At 41.2% G+C, this 25,709-nt stretch overlaps 1 protein-coding gene across 1 annotated transcript in view; it reads right to left on the bottom strand.

Moving 5' to 3' along the window:
- Positions 1-1,081: 1,081 nt before the first annotated feature.
- Positions 1,082-25,709, bottom strand: part of LOC145409335 (uncharacterized) — a 50,874-nt gene continuing 26,246 nt past the window's right edge. Inside the window, 3 exon segments of the mRNA XM_080279806.1 lie at positions 1,082-1,264; positions 21,472-22,379; positions 22,382-23,653. Coding sequence (XP_080135932.1) covers positions 1,082-1,264; positions 21,472-22,379; positions 22,382-23,653 — 2,363 coding nt within the window.

Here is a 25,709-nt window from a genome sequence, read left to right as displayed (position 1 = left end):
TAAACGTAAATATGGGTGTGAGATCTACTCTGCAACCGACGCCCATCTCCGGATGTCAGATTTAGTGCATCAAGTGTGGGGTACGAATGGCATCTGGGGCATTCAGGTCATCCCCGGTTTCCAATTTGTTAGGGGATGCTGATGCCCTCCCTTCGAATTTACGTTGCCAGTCATTGATGATAAGGTGTTTAGTATTCTCTTCTCCACCCTCCAAACTCAGTTCCTTGTGTCATGGTCTCCCAGGATTCCTGATCTGTTTATGACACTCGTCCTAGTTTCCTGAAGCCCTTTAGCTACAGGGTCGGTCCTGTTATGTTAGGCCTCTCTGTTACATTTCTGGCAGTTTGTCCACATCGGATCCCGAGGGTGAGTTTTCGGCTACTTCCTCGTATGACATTTTGTCAGTCCATTGTTGGTAAAATGAGCTCACTTCCCTCTCAGGTGTCCCTCTGTCTCTTTTTAGAACATGGCTCAACTCATGATGGCTTTGTCCCTGTCTATACTGACAGATTTAAGACTGATACTGGAGTAGGCTTTAGTGTCAACTTCCCTTTCTTCAGTCGGGGCATTAGTCTTCCTGGTATTGCTTCAGTTTATGCGGCAGAATTGACTGCGATTTTATGCTCTCCAAATCATTTTTAATCTCCTCCAATCTGTTTTTGTCATTTTTAGTGACTCCAGCAGTGCTCTGTCTGCACTGGAGTCTTTTAATTCATGCCGTCCAATGTTTTTTTCAGTTTTGGAGTGGCTTTCTCTCCATGGCCATCATGTGGAATTTTGTTGGGTTCCTGTCCGTGTGGGAATCTCCTGAATGATTGGGTTGATTTGCTGACAAAAGCAGCATCAGCTCGCCCTCCTGTAACTGTGGGATGCCATCCTCCTCTGCATCAGATGCCTGCATGTGGTTTTTACCCCTTTGTTGGTAAACATATTTTGCTTTGTTGGCAAGACCCCCTGGATGCAGTGGGCCTAACAAGATACGTGCTGCCTGTGGCGAGGTAGGCTTCTTCACTTACCAAGACTTGTCTCACTGGTGCAAGACTGCTTTGTGCCCTTTGAGAATTGGCCACACATGGTTCTCTCATGGATTTTTATTGGAGGACTCTCCCCCTCCATTCTGTGAAGACTGCTTGATCTCCCTGATTGTTCGGCACTTGCTAGTGAAGTGCCTCAGTCTTAGAGGTTTACGACATCGGTACCTCTCTGAGCCCCAGCCAGTTGATGGGTCATACCGTCTTTCATTGGTGCTTGGGGACGTGGCCTGCTGTATGGGAGGGGGAATCCTCAGCAATATGGTGGCATCTGGACTGCTGCATAAGATTTCATACTTGGTGTTTTGTTATTGTTTTGTTTTTTGGTGCTAGCTTTTGGTTGTTTAGTGATTTTCGTGTGTTCTTCTGTATTTTAGTGTTTTTATTTTCACTTGACTTCTTGATCAGTTAGCATTTCTTACCTTGATGTCCGGCAGTATATGACCCTGGAGTTGCACCGCCAGTTTTTTTTTAAGTTTAGTTAGTCAATAACTAACTGCCACGTACTGACTCACTCAGTCCGTTGCTCTCTGGCTCACTAAACTGTCTCTGTAGAGGGACGCTCCCTTCAGTCATCCCCCCTCCCCAACTCCACCTACCAGTATGATCCAGAACACTCCAGAGCATAGGACAGAACTCACGTTTTCCACTGCAATAATGCATATTCTACAGCCCATGAGAAATCTCACATTTTCTCACACAATAAAGCACTTAAATTAAAAATAGTCAATGGCAGTAGTGATAAAAATCAATTCCTAAGGTAAGTTAGAAAGATATAGAACAAACATGTCAAAATATACAGAGTGCTCCCCACATCAAATTCAAACAACTCATCCAATCGTACAGCACAACAGTATCTAGAATTTTCCTCACATCTCCAAAGATAAACAATTAACCTAATCCTCCGGCTTAACACTGCTCATTCCTCAAAACTGTGTCGATCCCGAAACAACCACCTAATCCTACCTATATACAAGTATACAAAGGAAAAATGTCCAGAGTAGTGGGCCATTGCCATTGCCTCTACTGCCAAGGTCCCACAGCATGAAGCCTTGGATTGTAAATGCTGTCAGTGACTCCTTCATTCTCATGGGTCCTTCATCCACCTCTAGTGTCCAAAGTTCTCAGCTCCACTCTAATTGTGCGTCTCAGGTTCAGGTTTCCTGCAGAAAGCACATGAGTGCACTCCACCCAAAGCCTCTTCAGCTGCTCCACCATCTATTGTGTGTCCAGATGTTGGGTACTCCTGGGAAGGTGGTCAGGTAGTTCTTCCTGGGGAATGCACTGCTTGGTGGCACCTGACTATTTAGCACAACCCCACAACTGTGCCCCAATGTATCTTACAAGGGCAAATTGAAAAGTTGGCTATGACAACAGGTACTTCTGTCATATGGTCAACTAAGGTCATGCCCACCATCACTTCCTCTTTTATCATGCCATGGCTCCTGTGCTCCACGATTCCCGGGGCAGTGTACAGTATGTCTTAGGTCTTGCAGGGCAGCAGCACCTCTGAATCAAGGGGTATAACTATAGTCTGTGTGGTTGTCACTAGTAAGCTTCCATGCTCCATGGCCCATAGCAGAAATTTCTTCCTCCTAGCCGCATTCACATGGAATGGAAGTCAAGTGGACAATGGCAGGACACCAGGCAGCCTAAACTTTTGATGCAAGGGTCCCTGATGGCATTAAAACACATGGTCAGGGTCTCTTCCTTTCCTCCCTGCCTCATCCCGACACCCACTGGTATCCCAAGCCCTGCACAGAGCTCTGTGACTCCATGAAGTCACAACAAGTCTCTGGAAACAGTCGATGACCCACCACATCCAGCTTCACCAAAGTCCTCTCTAATCCTGTGTCATTGACCACTGGGCACGCTACTCCCTCAGTCTAACCATCCCCCTCTGCACATCTGTCACTTACACCTAAAGGGTGAGCTGGGTGTTGACTCTCAAGCATACGCTGTTCAAGGATCTCAACCCTATCGCTCACTTCCTGTATTTCACTTCTCACTTTATCCTCCACTATACAGGAAACCGCTTCCCTCAGTTTTCTTACCTTGTTGCTTATTGTATGTTGCTGTACACCACCTCTTGTTGATTCAGTTTCCAGGTCCCATCCTGCAGCTCCTCTCGTAGCTGGCAAATCTCCTGTCTGTGCACACTTAGCAGTTCCTCTAATCATTCAGTGTGTTGTGGCTTCTTTTATTCTTTGTCCTGTGCTTTCAACACTGAGGGTATATCTTTCTTTTGTTCTGCTTGTTGTGCTTCTTGTTATTTCTCCTGTTCTTCTTGATATTTCTTTTGTTCTTTTTGATGTGCTTCTCAATATTTCTTTTGCTCTTCGTAAATTTATTTTGCTATGATAACATTGTTTTTGTTCTTCATAATATTTCTATAGTTCTTCATGACCTTTCTTCCTTTCTTCTTGCTGTGCTGTCAGCACTGTGAGTATAGATGCCAGAGATATGTCTGACCTTTTGGCAGCCTGTCCATGCGTCTCCATCTCTCAAGACGTATCCCACTGTCTGACTTACTAATTTTCACTGACTCCCACTGCCACTGTCCATCAGCATCTGACACACTGAATGTTCATTGACTGCCTCACTGTAAACTGACTGGCCATTATTAACTCTGACTCTCACTGCCTGACTGGTTCTCACTCAACAACTGTCACTGCCATGCACTGACACACTTTGTCTGCTACTCTCTGGCTCACTAAACTGTCTCAGAGGAAGGACGGTCTCTTCAAATACCCCCCCCCCCTTCCTCCCAAACTCCACGTACTAACACAGCTTAGAACACCCCACAGCCTAGGAAAGAACTCACATTTTCTTATGCAATGATGCATATTCTGCAGCCTAGGAGAGAACTCACATTTTCTCATGCAATAATGCACTTAAATTAAAAATTCACAATAAGAATAATGACCAGAAGCAATTCCTAAGGTACGAGAGAAATAAAGAAAACAGACATGCCAAAATCTCTAGAATGCACCCCACATCTCCAGATACAGACCACTAAGCTAATCCTATGGCACAATCCTTAACCCGTACTGCACAAGGCATGTAGGTACGAGTATACTCCTCCTTCTAAAACGCCAGCATTGTAGATCTACGTCCTGCAGCTTTGCGAAATCACTACAAGCAATCAAAGTAAAATAGACGGTAAAAAGATATCTCACTGATTTCAGACAATTCTCCGCTACGTTACAACACTGATTTAAGAGTGTGGGAGGCGGCCGACAGTCTTCACAGGTTCACAGCCTCTCTGCTATCCCAGTAACGTTGAAGATTTCCTAGGTCGTGTGGCACCAACCCAGCTAGATTCAGCCAGCTTTCTGGCTTTGGTGATTACTTTCATCAGTGCCAGAGATCTTATATTGATGTATTAAGCCCATTTAGTCAGAAAAAACATCAATCAGCCGGCATAATGGGTGTAAGTATATATATATATATATATATATATATATATATATATATATATATATATATATATATATATATATATATATATATATATATATATGTATATATATATAGTATGTATTTATATATAAATATATATATATATATATATATATATATATATATATATATATATATATTATATATAAAAAAAAGTGCTCGTGGGCCCTTCGGGACCTCTCCCACTTGCTCCTGTGAAGGGCTCTCGCACTGTGTGCTCGCTTTCTCGTGCTTCACACTTTTTTCCTCATCCTTCTCATTCGTTTCCTCGCACTTCGCATGCGCGTTGCGATCATTTCAGGTAATCCGAGTCACGTTTATGTGCTGTTCTAGTCTAGCGTTGTCACTTGGATTTTTTGCAGCTAACCAATTGATCGTGTTATTTGCAGCTTCGGGAATGGAACCCAAGTTATCCGCATGCAAGTCTGAGATATTAACCACTTGGCCACAGCAACCGACCGCGTGCCGGGAGCGGCGTTTTGGGGTCAACGTTTGATCGCTCATAAAATATAGTAAAAGTTTTTCAATCGTGATGAGACCAAGTTTTTTTTCACATCAGAGATTTTTTTGAGATTTTTGTACCAATTTTGGTGCAGTTTGAATGTGTAATTCGGTTGCCCAAAATACACACACACACAGACACACGGCTACTGCTATAGTATATTAGATATAAAGCCATCAAAAACTCTACAATGAACGGAACCCTACTTTCATGCACTCACGCCGGGAGCGGCGTTTTTTGGTCAAAATTTGATCGCTCATTAAATATAGTAAAAGTTTTTCAATCGTGATGGGATGAAAATTTTTCACATCAGCGAATTTTTGCTATTTTTGTTCCAATTTTGGTACGATTTGAATGTGTAGTTTTGGCTGCCCAAAATACACACACACACACACACACATACGGCTATTGCTATAGTATATTACAAGTGCTCATCGCACTTGTTCCTGCGGAGGGCTCTCGCGTTTATATGCTGTTCTAGTGTAACTTTCTTACTTGGATTTTTTGCAGCTAACTGATCGTGTTATTTGTGGCTTCGGGAATGGAACCCAAGTTGTCTGAATGCAGGTCCAAAATACACACACAGACACACAGGTATTGCTATAGTATGTTTTAGGTGTACCTATGGGCAAAAAATTCTACGGAGATCCTATGCCGGGCACTGGGAGCGGCGTTTTTTGGTCAAAATGTGATCGCTTATTAAACAAATCATACAGTATCCATTATCCTTTTTTTTTTTTTTTTTTGTCATTTGTGAGTGTGTCGGGATAATTTTTAGCAATATTTTTTTTTTTTTTTTTTTTTATGTGTCCGACTCTGGGCATAGGCTTCACAGCCTGCTATCAAGGCCCAGCAGTCCTCCTGCATACCATACACCTCTACATGTCACCACTTCGGCGCTAACACCCACCGTCCATATTGAATACATGCTAGGGCTGTCTCATACAGGACTGGTGTATTGGTATTAGCGGGGGTATTTTTACGACATGTCGGCGGGTCTTCTGGTAGATCAGTAAAGCCTGATTTAATGAAATTCAAATCCTTATACTGTTCCCTGCCCCAGCCGGGATTCGAACCAGGGTCCGTTAGGACTGCACGCCACCTCTCTACCGTTGTTCACAAAAGACAAATCACTAAGTAGGTTTTACCGTGGAATTATTTACATTCTTACTTTCATAAGGTAGGCTGTTCTTAGTTTAAGTGAAATCCTCGTCTGCAGATGCACAACAAATGAAGGTATCAACTTCTTCCTTTACAGTCCCAGTAAATACTATTTTTGGTGTCACTGCTAACTGGTTAGTTTACTTTTCTTCACTCAGCTTCCACTTTATTCTCAGCATGCATTATTGTATCTTGTAAATATCTGCATAGTTGCATTAGGCCATCCTCACTCTCCTTACCGGAAAAGTTAGTTTTGGGGGGATCTATTTTAAATATAATGCACCTTTGGTTTAGCAGCCTAACATTAGATATATAATGCTAGATAGTAACCAGTCTGATGCACTGAGCACCGTGGTAAATACCTAAGGCCTTCAGATTACAGGTAATGGAACCCAAAGGTTTTAGAGTCAAGTTGTTTTTGGGACTGGGTAAATTAAATAAACCCGTAGTTAATTTAGTAATGGTCCGGTCTTCATTCTCATTATTATATCTAAGCATAGTTAGAGCCACCTAAGATTTATCATCTTCTACAGGTAATTCACCAATCAGTTTATATGGTGTTGATAGACGTAGCCGAGATGTTTTAACTAGATAAAGAAGGTTATTTGGATGTATTGTCGATGGGAGTGGCACCAGGAGAGAGAGTAATAGTGAGGCATTGTAGATGTCAGTGTAGGCCTTCTGTCACACCTTCCTCTCTTGTATCATAAATGGAGGATATGTATAGGCAGACTGGGGTTGACTGGGTTTATTTAGAAACAGTTACTTGAATGTAAAATTTGGACAGCGTGACGTGACCTGTGTACTGTCTGTGAGTGTTTATGCATGCTGCCGTTCTAATTCACTCTCTGCAACTCCCATCCTCCTTCTCTGCTCTGCCTCCCTCTCTTTCCTTCTGACTCCAACGTCCGATTTCCTGACAATATACTGACTCTTCTGACGAACTAACAGTTGGGAGTATATGTGCATATGTGTGTGTGTGTGTGTGTGTGTGTGTGTGTGTGTGTGTGTGTGTGTGTGTGTGTGTGTGTGTGTGTGTGTGTGTGTGTGTGTGTGTGCCACGATTCTGCCACCTGATCAGAGGTGTTTGGCATATATGAGATTCTTGGTTGTCTGGGCTAGGGGAAGTGCACATTATCTCTTCCTGAAGAAATTGGACATAACTATCTGTCCAATACATACTGTATTGTACTGCTGTTACATATTAATAACTGTTACATATAAATGTCTATAACTACTATAATGCCTCTACAATGGTGTGCCCTTGACTTGTCCTAATAAATAAAATTTCTTTATATGTGAGAGGTTTATTCTATCACGGACAATATATTGAAATGTATCCCAAAATATTGTTCAGTTATGTTCATCATTAAGTTCTGGAAGTGATACCAGGTAACTTTGGTAGTGTTTTACGGCAAACATTGGCTGATTCCATATTTATTTCAGCTATTTGATCCTTATACAAATTTGCAATTACAATATAACTTTCTAAAACGTTTTCCTTGTTTGATTGTGTTACTTTATACCTCTCTTCATCATCACATTTAAGAATAACTGCCTCCAGCTCATCACATGCTTCTTCTTTCGTAGTCTATACATCTTTCAAAATATTCAGGAGACTTCATAATTTTTTCCTTTGACAGCAGAAGTCTCCACTGCCTTAATCTAATCACTGATTACTCTCGTCACCCATCCCAGTATATGATTTGCTGAACTTTTTAATAACAAAAGAGAGATATTGTACCATCCCTTTAACTTAGCCTACCAAATTTTGTTAAATTTTGTTAGCCATAGAGATAAAGGAGTTTACCCCACCCTCTGGGTTTAAAAACTATAAGAGGTTTATTATTGCCTCCATATGAGTGTGGCTCAAATAAACAAATATTAATAAACCCAATAAGTTAAAGTTAAATTTTGATGGTCATGGGTATTCAAAAGTCATAAACATTTACCCTTTGGTTAAAAAACTACTTGGGATCTCCTTTGGCCCCACGACCCCGTTTTCTAAAGGATTACAAACGACATAAACTCCCCTCTGGTACTGTACCTAGAGGCTTGTCTAAACTCTTCATTATTCCTCATAGTGTTTGTACCACTTAAAAGATGTGTCCCTTGCGCTGTTTATAATTTTTGCACAAGATAACTTCCATTCCTCTAGAATTCCACAGAATACCATCGGTGTTGCAAGTGGCCTGGAAGGGTTTAGCATTGAATGAATGAAGTCTCTCCATCTGAAGACCCTCTAAAGCTTCTTACTGACTGCCCAGCTGGCCAGTTTGAAAGTCCTGAAGCTTACTGAGGCACCATAAGGCAAAGTCCTCAGTTCTAGAAGAGTAAATGTCACAGTGGAAAGGCACGATCATTTTATTGTCTCAGTCACAGAGACAATCATCCCAACAAAATTGTTCACCTCTGTGTCCTAATAAACATTGTTAACGCCACAAAAGAGGATGGTTCATTTACGCTCCACCTCTGTGTCCTAATAAACTTTGTTACTTCCACAAAAGAGGATGGTACATATGCGCTCCCAGTTAATAACTGCATTCAACCGATGACCTTGATTAAAAGATCTCGCTCGTCCATCTAGTGAACAATAAATACATACCTTTGCATTATGGACTACTGCATCCACAGGGCAGTGTGGCCCATGATGCGACTTTAAATATTTTCCAGTTTACCACGGTACACATCTAAGATACTCACCGGGGACACCAATATGTGTGTTAAGAATTTAAAAGGGTTGATTTTAACAAGCAACCTACCTTCTTCAATCATCCCAGGTTCAGTTAAATCCATCGGAATTAATAGTCAGCAAATGTAGAAATAGCATAGCTCTAGAATGAAGTGATTTTTTTCCTCTCGAATAATGACGGACAAGAGGGTTGCTTTGTGGGAACATGTGCTGTCCAGCAAAGCTGCGTCCAGTGTGTCTTGTCCCTTCCAGACCTTCTTCCAAAATGGGGGGAAAAATGGCGGCTTCCTCCAAGTTCGTTTGGCACTGCCACTTGGTTCTTTAATAATGTATCTCAATCTTCCTATTGCCAGACGCATCAATTCCGTAAAGGGTGGCCACAAACAAATCGCCTCCACGTCACCCTGTCTAATGCTACTTCACTGCCCCACTCCCAGCTCACACCCCCCTCTCTCATATACCTCTCCACTCCATCCCTCCATCTCATCCTCGTCCTCCCCCTGCTTCTCCCCCCCTTCACCTCACTCGCATACACTCTCCTCATTAGTGTCTAGCTCTCAAATCTCTCCACATGGCCAAACCACTTCAGTGTATTTCTCCTAACGCTGTATATCACATCCACATCCACACCGCAGTGCTCCTTCACTTCCTCATTTGTCAGTCTATCTCTCCATGTACCTCCACATGCTCCTCTCAAATAACTCATTTGCATTGCCCTCACTTGACCTGTGTCCTTCCAACAAGGTCGAAGCTTCACTTTCATATGTTAGAGTTGGCATCACAAAACTGTCAGGCAGTGACTTTTTAACTTCCTTGCCTACTTCCCTGTTCCTTATCACTGTTTTCAAAGAACTAGCAACGTTTCTTCCCTGCTGTACCCTTTCAAGCACTTCACCCTCTAAACTTCCATCTTACACATCACACTACTCAAGTACTTAAATGCACTAACATTTTCCATTTACTCCTCATCCCCCCCTCACTGTACATTCAGTGGCTTCACTTCTTTCAAAGACCATAACTTAACACTTCCCTAATTTCGCCTTTAGATTCGGTCTCTTACACAGACTCCCAAACTCATTCACCAAGCCTTGCAGTTCTGCTTCATCTTCACATAACAGTACAGTATCATTTGCAGACAACAGTACAGGGAGTTTCCAGACATTGCCCTCTCTTATTGGACTCCAACATCTACTGCCCTACTTTGTATCTTTTTTATAACCTCATCCATATACAGATTGAACAACCATGAGGACATAACACATCCCTGCTTCAATCCAACATTGAGAGAGAAAAATTCACTCAGTTCACTATCCACATACTCTTAACGGCATTCAACAACTTCCCGTTTACTCCATGTATCCTTAACCCGTGGATTGCAAGCCACAGCTCAAGCTGGGTAGCGTCGTGTTGGAAGCCACAGCTCAGGCTGTGCTGGCCGTGCATCGCTGTTAACTACTCAACCCATACACACACTTATGCATGGTGCTACGCAAAGACGGAGAGAGAGAGAATTTTTTTTTTTTCTTTTCACCAGATGATCCCCTGGACGTTTATCTTCAAGTTTATATTAAACAAAAACTAAGAAATAATTATTTTTTTCCTTTATTTATATATATATATATATATTTTTTTTTTTTGCACACCACACGGTGGCACAAAAGGCAATTGCGCAGTCCACGGGTTAATAGTTTCTACATTCTTTGTCTATCCACCCTGTCATATGCTTTCTCCAGATCCATGAAGGCTGCATACAACTTCTTTCCCCTCTCTAGAAACTTTTCCACTAAAGAAATAAAAATGAATATTTGATCTGCAAAACCTCATCCCTTCCTAAAATCACCCTGTTCTTCTTCAGCTAATTCCTCTGTTATTTCCCTAACTCGGTCAATAAGTATCCTACCATATACGTTTCCTATTACACTAAGAAGACAAATGTCTCTATGATTCCCGCACACTTCTTTTTCCCCTTTTCCCTTGTACAGATGAATAATTATACCTGACTTCCAATCCTCCGGGATTCTACCTTCCTCCCAGGCCAATCTGCACATCTCCCACATCCATTCTACTATTACCTCTCCCCTGGGCTTCAGCATTTCATCATACACTCCATCAATTCCTGGGGCTTTCCCCATTTGAACTTTCTTCATTGCTTCAATTACTTGCACCTTACTGATTCCTTCCTCTCTTCTCACCTCCCTCCTCCTAGCAGCCATTCCCCAGCCACTTGCACTCACATTCTCTATGTTCAACATTTCCTTAAGTGTTCTCTCCATCTGCTCATTGTTTCTCCCTTCTCTGCTAGCAATACATCATTTGTATATTTCGTTCCCCGACTTACTTCTTTATCACCCTGTTTAACTCCACTTCCTTCCAGAACATTTTCTTACATCACCTCCAGTTTACACTCAAATTCTGTACAAATTCCTCATCCACTTTCTTCTTACTCTCTCTTACTAAACTTTTCACCTCTCACTTCCTCTGTACGTATAACTCTCTCTTCTGTCTCTCAACTTCATCCATGCCCCTGTTTTTCATCCACTCACTATATGCTTTCTTCTCTTGCACCAGAGTCTGTCTTACCTCTTCATTCCACCATGCTGTTCCTTGCACTCCCTTTCGTCTTCTCTTCACCCCACACATCACCTCACATGCTGCGCTGATTTCTTCTGTGAATATCTTGCACACACCTTCCACATCCCCCATCTGCTCCAAATCATATTTACCTAATCGCTTCTCCACTTCTCTCTTATATTCTGCCTTTTTTCCATCCTCATGCAACCTTTCTACCCTCCTTGTATGGACTACTTCCTCCTGCCCATCCATTCTCCTTCTCCTTCATTTCATTTGAACCTTGACTTTCACCACCACCAAGTGGTGGTCAGAAAGTCCACTCCCCCAGCCTCTGTATGCTCTTGCATCCATTATGCACCTTCTCATTCTGTCATCCACACACACATGATCAATCATTGCCTTCCGTTCATTCAGTTCATCACCCTCCCTTTTCATGACTCACCACATATACCTGTGAATCATTTTGTGTCTAAAGACGGTATTGGCTATCACCAACCCCCTCCCTGCTCAAATGTCCACTAGAGCACTGCCATTCTTATACACTACTGCAGGCACAACCCACTCATCAACTACTCCATCCACCTTCACTTTCCTTACTCTTCCATTCATATCTCCATTCAAAAATATTCTGTCATTCCTTTCAAACTTTTCCATGCACGCTTCCATATTTGTCCAGAACTCTTCTTTCACTCTACTTGCACAATCTTGTGTTCCCAGAACTCTTCTTTCACTCTACTTGCACAATCTTGTGTTGGCACATGCACACACACAATCACCCACGTTTGTAGTCCAACTTTTAATCTTACCCACACAATCCTTGAGCTTACGGATCCATACTCTCTTACATTCTCTTTCCATCTCTTACACACAACAATACAAACTCATTCTTTTGCCCTTTCATTCTCACATACTCCCACGCATATACCCCATCCATACTCCCATTCTCTCACAACCTCACCTCTCCATTTTGTCTCAGTTATTCCACATACATCTACCTTTGCACCCTCAAGCACCTGGACCATCTCTCTCTCTCTTTCACCCCATCATTCACACCCTTTACAGTCCATGTCGCAATCCATACCATGTCCTTTGTTGGTCCTTAGTCATTACCTCTTGATCAGTCCTGGTCCAAGTTGTTTTCCGGGGATGGCACTGACCCTCCGCCAACCCACTTGCTGTCACGTAGGGAACACGTGTTGGTTGGTTATAAGTTTACCACCCAGCGTTATAAATGATTTTCTGTTTTACAGGAAATCATTGGGCTTGCCACTCAATGTAGAGCTACCCTAAAATAGAGTACCGCTACACTAGGTGGGTAGATGATTGGCGTCCCCACCTACCACGTAATAATCTACATGATTAAACCAGTAATTTTTTACTTCACTAGATTAGCAATATAACCGTACCTTCATGACCTAAATTTAATTTTACAAAAAACAAATGCAAATTTCAACATTAATATTACTGGGCCTCTTTCTCGAAAGTTTCACGTCTACATATGCTAATTTGTGAATATAAGCACATGGAACATTAACTTTCATATATTTAAAAAATTACTTACACCGATTTATACAAATTATATACATTTTTATTACAATATAATGGTCCCTGAAGTCAGACGCAGACGCATTTTACTGATCCTATTTATAGGGGGCCATTAAAAAACAAATGAAACACTAGTGCTTAGCTTTCAAAACCACTTGGAACCATTAACCCATCATTTTGTGGTTAAATCCCCTGCTTCAAACTATGACAGTTATACTAAGAGGTACACATTTACCAATCCCTAGCAGAACACCTCTCAACTGGTGAAAAATTTCGATATCATCACCTGCTCCTCTCGCATTCTAAGCCGCTATCCTTTTCATGTCCCGTGTCTGGTCCGAGTTCGTAAACTGTAGGTCTGTCTGGGTCCAAGGCTTCTTTGTTGTACTTTTAGCTGTGGGATCTCACAAAGCTTAACACTAGTCTCCCACAAACCTACTTTGTCATGTAGGGAACACGGAGGTTTGGTAATATGACTACCACCAAACGTAGTAAATGATTCCCTGGCCTGTCACTCCGTGTAGAGTCACCTAAAGATAACCCCACATCGAGTGAGTTTATGATGGGTACTCCCAGCCTCCACCTAAATAACTTTTGTGGATTTCAAGAGACATAAACAGAAAGACCTCAGTTGCCCTTTCTCAAAGAACATTGTGTTAATTATCCTAATGTTTGGTATGTGTAATAATACGAATGACTCAGCATAATTTATGTTGATATGAATCATTACAGTTTTGGCACACGAATTATTCTGAAACGACCCCAAATAATATACAGTAAACTGAATGAAATATGCATAGAATGATGTAATCCAGTCTGAACATTGTTAAATTTAACAATAATTATTAAAACGGGTATGATATAAATGGCTGAGAATGGAGCCTCATTAGTGATTATGTAAATACTGAAATTCGAATACAACTCAGCCTTATGGGATCTTGCTAAACTAACCAACAAAAATCAATGGGTTCTACTTGTGAGCCCCTGGTTCAAAGTCCGAGTGATGTACAGTTCCGGACAATAATATCCTTTCGCTGTATTAGTCGAACAATAATATAAACTTACTTGATGTTGTGGAATTTGAAAGTAACTGATCTCTGTCTTGTTATTTCTCCTTTTTTTTTTTTTCTTTTCTATGTTTCCGACTCTGGGCATAGGCTTCACAGCCTGCTATGAAGGCCCAGTAGTCCTCCAACATGCCATTCACCTCTTCATGTCACCATATCGGCGCTAACACCCACCGTCCATATTGAATACATGCTAGGGCTGTCTCATACAGGACTGGTGTAATGGTATTAGGGGGCGTATTTTTATGACATGTCGGCGGGTCTTCTGGTAGAGCAGTAAAGTCTGATTTAGTGAAATTCAAATCCTTAACTGTTCCCTGCCCCAGCGGGGATTTGAACCCGGGTCCGGTAGGATTGCAGGCCACCTCTGTACCGATTGAACCACCGCCTCCCCTAGTGAAGTAGATCAGTTTTTACGTCCGAACAGTAGGGGAATTGCTGACAATACAAAACCTAAATTACGTCTGACTTCATAAGAGCTTGCGAAATCAAACAACAAATAACACCAAATGGTTTTGAATCAGTTCTTTTGTTTAGAGAACCTACAGTAGATATGTATCCCAAACATGTAACTGAGTATGGATTAGGACAAGAGAGTACAAATATGTGAAATGATAGGGGATGGACCACATATAGGTAGATATCACGACCTGGACCAAATTCTAAGGACGAAAGCCCAAAGCTCCGAGGGGAAGGTTGTAGGTAATATCGAGATGAAATGGTGTTCCTTTTGTTGGGGGAAAATGACCTGCCCTGGTGCAATATGAGACAGCCTGTGGAGATAGGTAGATAGATAGACAGACTGAAAGGACAATATACGGAGACAGATAGATAAAAATGGAGAGAGAGAGAGAGAGAGAGAGAGAGAGAGAGAGAGAACATGTCATGAGAGCATCATCGTCTCCAAACCGGTGACCATTTTTTATGTTTGCTTATTCTTGCTAACGGTAGACGAATGTACATTATGGACGACTTTTTCGAAGAGGATGGGTCAAATAATGCCTTCAGTCAACTCCTTCATTGCAAGAGATCTCACTCGACACCTTCAAGCTCATGACGTCTTTTTCTTATTACTCCCACACGATTTTGCTCAGCTTAGGAAACTTGAGGGGTTGGATATAACCTAAATTAACCTCATTACTCCTACTAATCCAAAGTTGGCTAAAATCAACTTGAGGAAACAAGAATACAGTGTGATCCTTACTAATGCTAAGCTTCCACTCTGCCCGGTATATTTTAATGTGTTGTGAGGACGGCACAGTCAGCTTTACCAGAATCTGCTCTGATTCATTTATTTACTTCCTATTCCAGCCACCACACCTACGCCAATACTAGCCGACTGAGCCGTCCCCGCAGCACTAGAGATACATTCACGTGAATTTCTAGTGGATCATTAGTTTTGGACTATACTGAATGCGACATGGGATTAATGAGACTAATGGAGATTACATCAAACAGCCAAACTCCTTCAGAGCAAGAAGTTTTTCAAAGGCCCAACGTGATCATACTGAATGGTTTACTTATATTTTTAGTAATTCCAGCTGGCTGTGTAGTTATAAGAGTCTTTTCCAATAGGAAGGGTTACATTGCCTTCGTTAACTTTTCCGACGGTAATGTATTTTATATTCTGCTCATGCATCTCGAAAGATGTATTCATTTTTTATTTCTTATAAACGAAAATGCTAGTGAAGGGTCTATAAACTCAGTCCCGTAATTCCCTCCCATCGGAATAATAACGTCAGGTATCAGCGAGATTCAGGTTTATCTTTTTTTTTTTTTCGTTTTTTCATCTTGACGATTTGATCCATGATATTCAGTTTTATTAGTGAACCTAATAATTAAACTTTTATCTAACCCGTACGGCTCTCATTCCTGAAAAAAAAAAAAAAAATACAACGGCAAAAAGTTAAAACTGTTATAATAGGGAAAGTTTTAATACACTTGTACAGTTCCATAGACATCAAATATTACTAGAACTAAGTCATTGGAAATATGAAGAAGTCGCATTTGGAATCTTCTTCTTGCTATTCTCAGACGGTTTTATTTAGTTTAGTAAAGACCTGTTCTATTGGAGAGTTTGATTAAAGACTTCGAAACCCTCAACTCTACTCCGAAGTCTTTCTTGCTTATGCCTGGTGCTGAGTATCGCCTTCTAGGATGGCACCGATATAACCCAGTAAGGGAACTCCCTGGTTATACAAACGTACCTCAGCTTTCTTCCTGATTCCCGAAAGACGGCTGATGGCCCGCAGAAAAAGATCAACTTCAGCCTGCACTCCACCGACGTCAAGTCCACAGTGAGGCTGCCTCCCCCCTCCAACAACAACAACAAAGGCAATTTTCTTATTTATAGAACAGGAGTTACATGCAGCCCTCATTAACCTTTCCCCTATTGAGAGTTTCATTAGAGTTAACATAGATTTGCGTCCCCATTTAACTGATTACCTGTTGGTCAATGGTAGGATAATACTGTATCCATACATCCTTACCTAACATTTCTTCAGTGTTAGGAATATACTTTACCAACCATATCTTACCAGTAAAACGCCTTTGTCGACGAGGTACGCGCAAAGCCATATAAATACGAAAGCATTGAAAAGTCGCCTTACACTCCGAGGATGCCCAGAGTAGGCTATATTGATGGATATCTACCCACCAAGTTTCATGCCTTTACGGCGAACTCTCTGGCCTGTGACCCTCTTATGAAGATTTTCGACATGCTGCACTTTGCGCGTGTCACGTCCCACGTGCACCGCCAGGATGTGATGAAAACTGTCAAAAAAAAAAACAATCTTAAAGAAAGGCGCTATCATACAGTGCAAACCATTCAGTGATAGGCCCTGTGGTTGCCGAGATATAAGCTTCTCAAAAGCGTTACAGTCTGGCCGAGTCGGGACGGGCCGGGTTGGGCCACTCGTATGTGAGAAAATGCCACTACTTGACGAGAGACTCACGAGGGCTTCACCATCGTTCGGTACACCTATATGAGTAACCCCAGTCTGTCTGGCAGAGCAAATCCGTCAACACCCGGCAAACAGTCGCCTCTGCAGGTCTGTCCTGTGCAATGAACCAGTGTTCCCCTGCGGCAGACAGAGCCTCACCACAGAGAGATGTGGGAAGAGTGTGGAGGTTTGGTACGTGAATGGACGCCACATTTGCGTCACTCCACTCAGTTAACAGGGACACCATAGCAGTCTCTTCATAAGGTGACCTGAGTCCCGCTTTTAGGCGAGACAGTCCCGCTTTTTTTACGTCTTTCCCGCCTTTTAAATTGTGACATAAGTGTCCCGCCTTTTAAGCAAATTATCTTAAATGCCCCGCTTTTAGAAAATTACTGTTACATTAGATATAACATGAGCTTCTTTTATGAAATTATGGTGAAATAGTAAAATTAAGCATAACCAAACCAAATGAAATAACGAATTGTTAATATAAAGTGTGTAATACTAACCGGTAACTTTGGTCGGCCAATTCACCGTACCGTATGGTATGTTCGGAATTCGTGTGAGACGTGTTTGATGAGCAGGAAGGATCAGGGTGAAAGGTGCAGCGCTGAATATATAAACACGTGTTTGTGTGTGTGTGTGTGTGTGTGAGTGTGTGTGTATATATATATATATATATATATATATATATATAACCCATTGGATCCCAGGGGTGCTGGGCGACGCATTGCACTGGGAGGGCACTAAGCGTACCGCCCTCCGCCTATCGGCTCATAGTCGTGAAACTCATAGGTCCCTACTCGGGGGTTCCCTACTTTATAAAGACTTGAAAAATCCCAGTTCTGTCCAATACTCAGGACACTGGGCTCCAGTGGGATATATATATATATATATATATATATATATATATATATATATATATATATATATATATATATATATATATATATATATATATATATATATATATTGTATACACGTGACAATGTCCCGCGTTTAGCTCCAATAAGTCTGGTCACTTAATTCTTCATCACTCCATAATTTGGTTCTATGGTTACCACCATGTGTTGTAAATGGCTTTCTGGGTTATAGGAAACCATTGGGCTTGTCAGTCAGTGTAGAGTCACCTGAGGAATAATCAGACAGCACTATATCAAGTGAGTAGATGATGGTCGCCATCATCTTCCATCAGCTCCAGCATACGCCGTTACATTATGTGAATAATATTGCATGGTGCCAGCTAAAATAAGCAAGAAGACGAACTAGACGATGTAGTACAAGAATTTATTCTTTTCAAAGGGACTGTATTTCTTGTATGGGACAATTGCCCCATGAATGGGGCATACATACCTTTGGATGGATTTTTCGAAGAGGAAAGAAATACCTCCTTCATTAATTCCTTCTTGTTGGGGAGCAGGGGTCCTTAGTTGCATATAGTCTTACAGCAGCAGCAAGAATCAAAACACGTCATCATGCTGAACATTTTAATCAATGGCTTTTATAGCAGAGATGTGCACATTTATATAGTACTGAAGTCAGGGTACGTTAATATTACAAAATACATATACAATGACGGGCACAAATATCAATCCACTTCTTTATGAACAATATGAAACTCTTCCACAATATTCGGAAATGTTTGTTGGCCTCCGAAGATCATGTCACTGAATTTCCAAAGACATCGTTCGCTGTCTTGTGCTGTGTGGAAAAATTGTACAGTGGATGGATATTAACGTCCGCCACCGTGCCTCAGGAGATAATACTGTGGTTTGAACAAGCTGTATCTTCCCTGTGATTCTCTCTGACTCAGACTGCATTTATTTTTATTGTACGCACAATACAAAAAAAATATGCAATTATTTAGTTATTTAATTTTGCACAAGTGGACGAATCATTTGGAGTTCTCTCTAGTAAGTAATGGTTTTATCAATGCATCAGTAACGGAGGAACATTATACATACTCCATTCAGAAATGAATCTGTACACTTGATCAAAGCGATATCTGCAAGTTTTCCGTCTTCATACGTGTAATTTGAAGCTGCGAGCGAAACTTTGGAAATCACAAACAACTTCGTGTGCAAGTTTTCTTTGTTCCTCTGTTTACCCTCTCTGTTTTTATTTCTTGAAGCAATGGGCAAAATATTTGAAAAAAAAATTTCGTCAATATCTTCTCATGAAAATGCATGCCTGCCTTTTATCAGCACAAAATACAGATGGAATCTCATTCGCTTTGAAACAGTGGATGATGCACTTTAATATATTCTCTGATAATATCTCATTTTTGTATATAGCTGCTGTTTTCATCTATGCAGCATAAAGAACAAATTTCATACAACACATGAAATACTCTCGATTCAGTTTATAGTGTACAATGAATCAGAAAATTCTTGAATTTCTTTTACTTTTAATTCTAAAGCAGTGCATGAAATATTTGAAAATATGCTGCAGGAACTTCTCATATATGACTGTCATCTGCTTTTATTAATATTACGTGCAGAAGGATCTTTATACAGCACACAGAATACAACTTCTGATCAGAAAAACTTCCTCTGTGGAAAAAACACCAACAGCAGCAATGCAGGTGTGGAACCATCGATCTCTTACTTGGTTGTTGGTAGCCTTTTGATCAAGTGTACAAAAAAAATGGTTTAATGATACTGTACATATATTAGACTCAGCTTCTTAACAGTTCATTCTGTAGTTAATCCTTTTCTTACAGTACAATTACATATTTGGCTTACATTGATAATCACACTGGATAAATATAATAAATAACTTAGACTACGCCATTTAGATGTGTGTCTGTTGACTGTGTAACCAGCAATGATTATAGAATAACAGTCATATAGTAATGACCTTCAGGTAACCAACAAATAAATTACAACACTGATAAATTAATGAACTAGATTATATCTCCTAACTTGTCAAGAACTCGTATAGGAAGTTTGTTTTATCAATAACAGTGTATCTGCATTACTGTTCAAGCACTCAGTGATCGCTGGACGAGTATTAATTATTTTTTTTTTTAAAGATATGTTCACACTATGTTAGTAGATATGGCACTTTCACTGCAGAGTTAATTTTTATTAGTTAAGTTTTATTCATTGTTCACATACCTGAATTGTATATACCGAAGTGGATAACGTAAAAATTTCTTTCCCATAAAATACCAAAGAAGTACAAATCATTTGGTCCCATGGTTTAGGATTGTATAATTTAACTACTGATTGGTTTTAAGGGTTGCTACCTTGTTTCCACTACCGTAAAAATATAGATATATTTTTTCTCGCATATGAAAAAAAAAAGAATAATTTGTAACTTATAATGATGTATGTGCATCTTTCCAGCACCATCGCTACATTTCTTGGTGATCTGCAGATACTGACCTGAAATGATTAATTTGGGAATATAGCTACACAGTAGCCACACACAGTAAAATGCACTTAGGCACTCATTCGGAGTCAGCTCTGACATTTCCTGTAGACATAAATAATAAAGTACAGTCCCTCCTCCTTCAGTCATGTGTTTACAACATGGCGTCAAGTGTCGAGCATTATCTTGAAATCGAGAAATTTATTTTCAATTTTAGTTACTTAGTTTACACAGTGTGTCTCCCATGAAGCTGTATATCCTGCTTAACATAAACAAACACACAGTTGCTACACTGCTTGACCCTTGAAGCCTGTCTGTAAGTGTGGAACTGGGGGTTGCTGTAGACTTGACAGCCATCACCTCTGCTCACCTCTAATGATTCGTGGCTAGATTGAAATCGTAGCCAGCGTTACAGACTGAGCTAAAACCTGTTATTCGGCACGAAAAGATGTTTGCTATGATGTATTATGTTTACGTTTTTATTTGGCTTAATTAAGGGAGACGTTTCGAATTCAAGAGGATCAATCATTCGTTTCACTTCGCTACCTGGAGGCTTTCCAAAATTGAATAATATCGTCTAGCAGCAATAAGAATATACTGAAAGAAATCATCGTCATGAAGGGGTTAAGGCCGTTGTTCAAAGGATTATTATAATATATAAGAAACAATGAACTTCACTCGTGCAGACTTGAAAGGATTCGAACTACCAATAAGAGATCTTTATTTGATGTAAAACCCCGACAGTGACTTCCAATCAGTCAGGGATGGGGGTGGAGGGTGAGGACCTATGGCTTACAGATATATGCATTCAACACACAGGATGGGCCATATATTATGCTCTTCTCCCTGTCCTCCAGGCGATTTCCTGCGTATGTCAAGGACAGTTCAGTGTTATCAATGTCTACTCTGCATTGTATCTTCATTTCGTACTCCCACTGCCACACTCACGCCCACACCAGTAGAGACACCTGTCCATGCAACACGTAAGATACCGCCAAGCGAATTCTTGTGGAACGCCTTTTACGGGTCACCTTGTCTTTTAGAAAAACTAAATGAGAGGATGGCTTTCTGATAATGCATCATCAATTGGAAAGTGTGTTTCCAATGGTCTCCTGCCACTGACATTTTTCACAATCAAATCATCATCACTCTCACATTCACCACTCAGTAGAGCTGAGGACTCGCGACTTTCTTCTGGTTTTGGCCTTTCACAAGAATCGTGAAGCATAAAACTACTGGACTGGTTAAATATATCTTTGCCTGCGGCACTTAGTCCAGAGGGGAGTAACACGGACGATTCGTGACACTCTTCTGGCTTGGCATCTTTACCAGAGTCCTCTAGTTTAAAATAGTTGGACTGGTTAAATTTACCTTTGTCTACTTCACAGATTCCAGAGACAGACTCAGATCCAGCGTGGTCATCAGAAACCTGAAGTGTTGGAATATTTAGATTGGTGATGCAGAGAAGTTCTGTTTTGCGGGAAGACTCATGCAAGTGACCCTCAGAAGAGAAATGCGAAGGGCTTGTGACAAGAGGAGGCTGTGGAAGGAGTGTGAGACTAACACATCTCGCCCCAGGTGGCCATTTACAAGTTGTTGTAAATGATGCATCGGTATCTTTAACTGTGTCAACCTTAAGTTCCTTAGTCTCAAAGTCTTTTATGGAGTGAGATGAGGTGGAACTGGTTTTACGTGGAATTATGGCTACAGTCAGGCCTGTCATGGGACAACGAGGACTTAGATATTCTTTTGAAGCCTCAGTTTCCTCGTCTTCACAACTGTCTTGCTCATAGACACAAGACAGGTTATCTGAAAGTGGATGCAAAGGACAAGGTTTATCACCAAGGAGACTTGTGGGTTTTTTAGGTGTATAAATCTCACGTTCTACAGCTCCTTGCCTCTGTAAGCATGGTTTGATCCTTACGGTTGAAGTTGTAGGAGGTGATTGTTGTGCAGCTGTGCCAGGCTGCTGCCTCACCAGCAGTGCTTGGTGATGGGGAGTGATCTGTCTCGCTGCTACCTGAGTGTGAATCTCCCTCCACGATCTCGCAGGGAGCCAAGCCTCAACGCCGTGACTGCATCAGCTTTATTTAGGCCTCGAGAACCGCTGCTTGATATATCAGAAGACACTGAGGACCTGGAAAAACGCCATGTGGATGTTGAAGCAGTGGTGGCTGAAGAGTCATTGCGAGAAGAAGAAAGGTTGCTGTCCTGCGAAGGCTTACGGGACAGGTACCACGAGCTGTGTCGTCCGCGGTCCAGGAGCCTTAAGGACATAACTGATTGACCTTTACGCCATGTGTCTGACCACGAACAACTGTATGTCTCGCAAGAAACACATGTATCATGTTTACTCTTCATCGCATGCTTACCCTGCTGGCACATGTACTCCCCAGCAGAGTTAACTTCTTCAGCATCCCTATGGCAGAAAATATACTTCAGTGTTGATATACGAAAGTGATGGCGGAGCTTAGTTGGCTCTTGAGTGTTTTGGCAGCGACGAGCCTGGTTCTCCTTTTGCCAGGAGTTATCCAGTGCGCTGTTGGTGTTGGCCGGAGTCTGGCGGTTGCTAAAATTTGAGGAATGACGACAGCGGCCAATTCCTCTTGTTACACGAGATTCTTCTATGGTTTTACAAAGCATTACACAATCTTTTTTAAACTGCTTTGTTAAGAGAGCATACAAAAATGGATTACAACAAGAATTAAATGGAAGAATAAACACAGTGAACACTTTAGCCTCTTCTAGGGATACTAACTGTAAGCCAAAGGCAGCCGTGAGAGAGAAAAAAGCAATTGGAGCCCAGCATATGAAGTCAGTAAAAACAAGAAGTGCCATCCTCTTGGCAATTCTTGAATCATTTGTATTCCAGGCCTGTGATCCTCGAATTGCGCAATATATCTTGAGGTAACAACCCATAAGTATCACGAATGCCACTCCATTGATGAACATGAGAAACACTACATATGCCAGACCAGCACCTTTAGTCTCAATGGGCAGGCACACCGCGAACTTGCGATAATCTGAGACGCCAACGAGAGGTAAAAGCGCTAAAGTAGAGGCAAAGACCCAGCCGAAAATCATGACGTATACAGCATGGCGGAGGGACAGGCGCTTGTTGAGGTGCATGGCATGTGTGATGGCATAATTGCGTTCTAAAGTGATGACGGTGAGAGTGTAAATGGACAACTCGCTGCTCAACACACCAAGGAACCCGGCCGCTTGGCACCCCACCGATGTCTGCCAGGGGATGGCATACATGCGAAACTCCCCAAGCGTTGATGCGTCCACCACAGCCAGCATTCCTGCAATAACATCATTTACTATTAGGATCGTATTCTAAACTGATCTGGAGATATTAGCAACATCTCTCTCATAGCAATATATTCAGCCAATATTTCTAGTACGCTACTGATGTCAACTATGCCAATATTAAAACGATGCACATAGCATAGAAACTCTGGTGTAATATGCACACACACACACACACACACACACACACACACACACACACACACACACACACACACACACACACACACACACAGCAAGTGTACTACAGGACTTCTCCACCTAGAGTTCGGCCCTTAACCCTGTCAGTCAGAGGACGTATTAGCTTAGTTTATTCTTACTACCTCTGCACAGTTTTATTACGTTCAAGAAAGAATGTTAAAACTGGGGAAGGGGTTAGATTTTACTTTCTCTGACCCCCTTCATTTCAGAAGTGGATAAAACAATGTGCAGGTAACAAGGCTAAACCAACATAATACGTGACCTGATTCGTGGGTCTAAGTTCGTGTTCTCTCACATATTGTTTGCGTTTGTTATCTGAGGCTAAAATGAAATATTCTGTTGTTATTTCCAAGACCATACGAACATGTTTCAAGTTATTCAGTACAGTATGCACGCCTGTAGCTGCACCACTTGTTCCTATGTGGTTACTAGATTTAGACTACACATACTTTACTCTTGATTAGACTACACATACTTGTCAAGCATCATGTATCAAAAACTCAGATTTAACAGTTCATTTTTCTTTGAACAACAGTAGAAAAGTTCGAAGACAGACTTGTTATTTGTTTATCCATCATTTGTTTATTTGAAACACGTGCCAACCCACTATTACTTGGTCATCGGGCAGCAGTACCTGTCGCAATGCACATCAACAGGAATAACTGTCACCCCTGCATTGCTGGAGGCAGCCTGTAGCAGTCAGGTTGGCAGTACACAATACACATTTCTAAGGCAGCACTGCCAGAATAAGCTCTTAACACATATAAAAGTATGACCACTCTAACAGTGTATCATAATGTAAACTCCAGAGACCACCTAAACATATTTCATCAGTACTGTGCTTAAAACTGTTCTCAATTATGACAGGAGGTCACTCTCATGCAACTGTCGCCTACATGGGTGCGTAGATCCCATGACCCACACACTTTCAAATACGTCCATGTGCCCCAGCTCATTCATACCTTTGTGTTCGCGTGAGTAACCGACAGCTAAAGTGTTGTTGCCTCTCCTTCTTCTCTCTCCATGGCTACCGACAATCAATCTGGTGGATCCGCAGCAAATGATATTGATGACTTTATTTTTCCATAGATCAGAGATACAAGCATTGTTTGCATCGAAATAAAGATAAATATTTTCCAGAGTCCATCGAGAAACGATCTGCAAAGGCATAAGGACTTTTGTTGGCAACAATACAGAAAGAAAATTAAGTTTATGTTCTTAGGGTTTGGTTGTCACACATTACAGAAGTCAAAGCATCTGAGACATAGCCCCAGCACCGTCACTGATTCATACATGTATGTTATCTGGAGTTTACGACAACTTTTCTTTTTCAAATTTACTTTGGTGGCTTATAAGATCGATGGTACTCAGATCTTCCTATGCTGACAGAAATAACATCACTCACTCTGCCTTTTCTTCCAGCTAATTATGGTAAATTGAATTATTGTCTTGTTATTTCCAGATTCAAAGAGACTGGTGTAATCTCATGCAATGATGACTTTTTAAAAGGAATTTCCAAACCAAAGTGAGTTCCTACAAGCAGAATTAAATTGTCTGTTGTAAATTGGAATAAAGAAATGGGCATCTACATCACAGACGTGGAACGTGTCCACGAGAGCAACGTTGTATTTTTGGTCGTCTTCGGCTACATTTGGGTCTTTGAAAAATGGATGGTACCACAGGAAGGCAATATTCGGAAGAATTTAAAATGGGTACGACATCCTATAATCGGCATATTAGCTGAAATATATACATATTTTCTGTTCTTGCCTAGCGGAAATCTTTCTGGCATTTTTCGGTTATATTTGGCTGGGGGAAGAGTGTGGTACCACTGAAAGCAATATTCAT

Source organism: Coenobita brevimanus, chromosome 80 (assembly GCF_032717465.1).
Source record: "Coenobita brevimanus isolate Jiangsu-jjx chromosome 80, ASM3271746v2, whole genome shotgun sequence".
Lineage (NCBI taxonomy): Eukaryota > Metazoa > Arthropoda > Malacostraca > Decapoda > Coenobitidae > Coenobita > Coenobita brevimanus.
The sequence above is the reverse complement of the archived record's forward strand: the minus strand, read 5'-3'. Positions and strand labels throughout refer to the sequence as shown.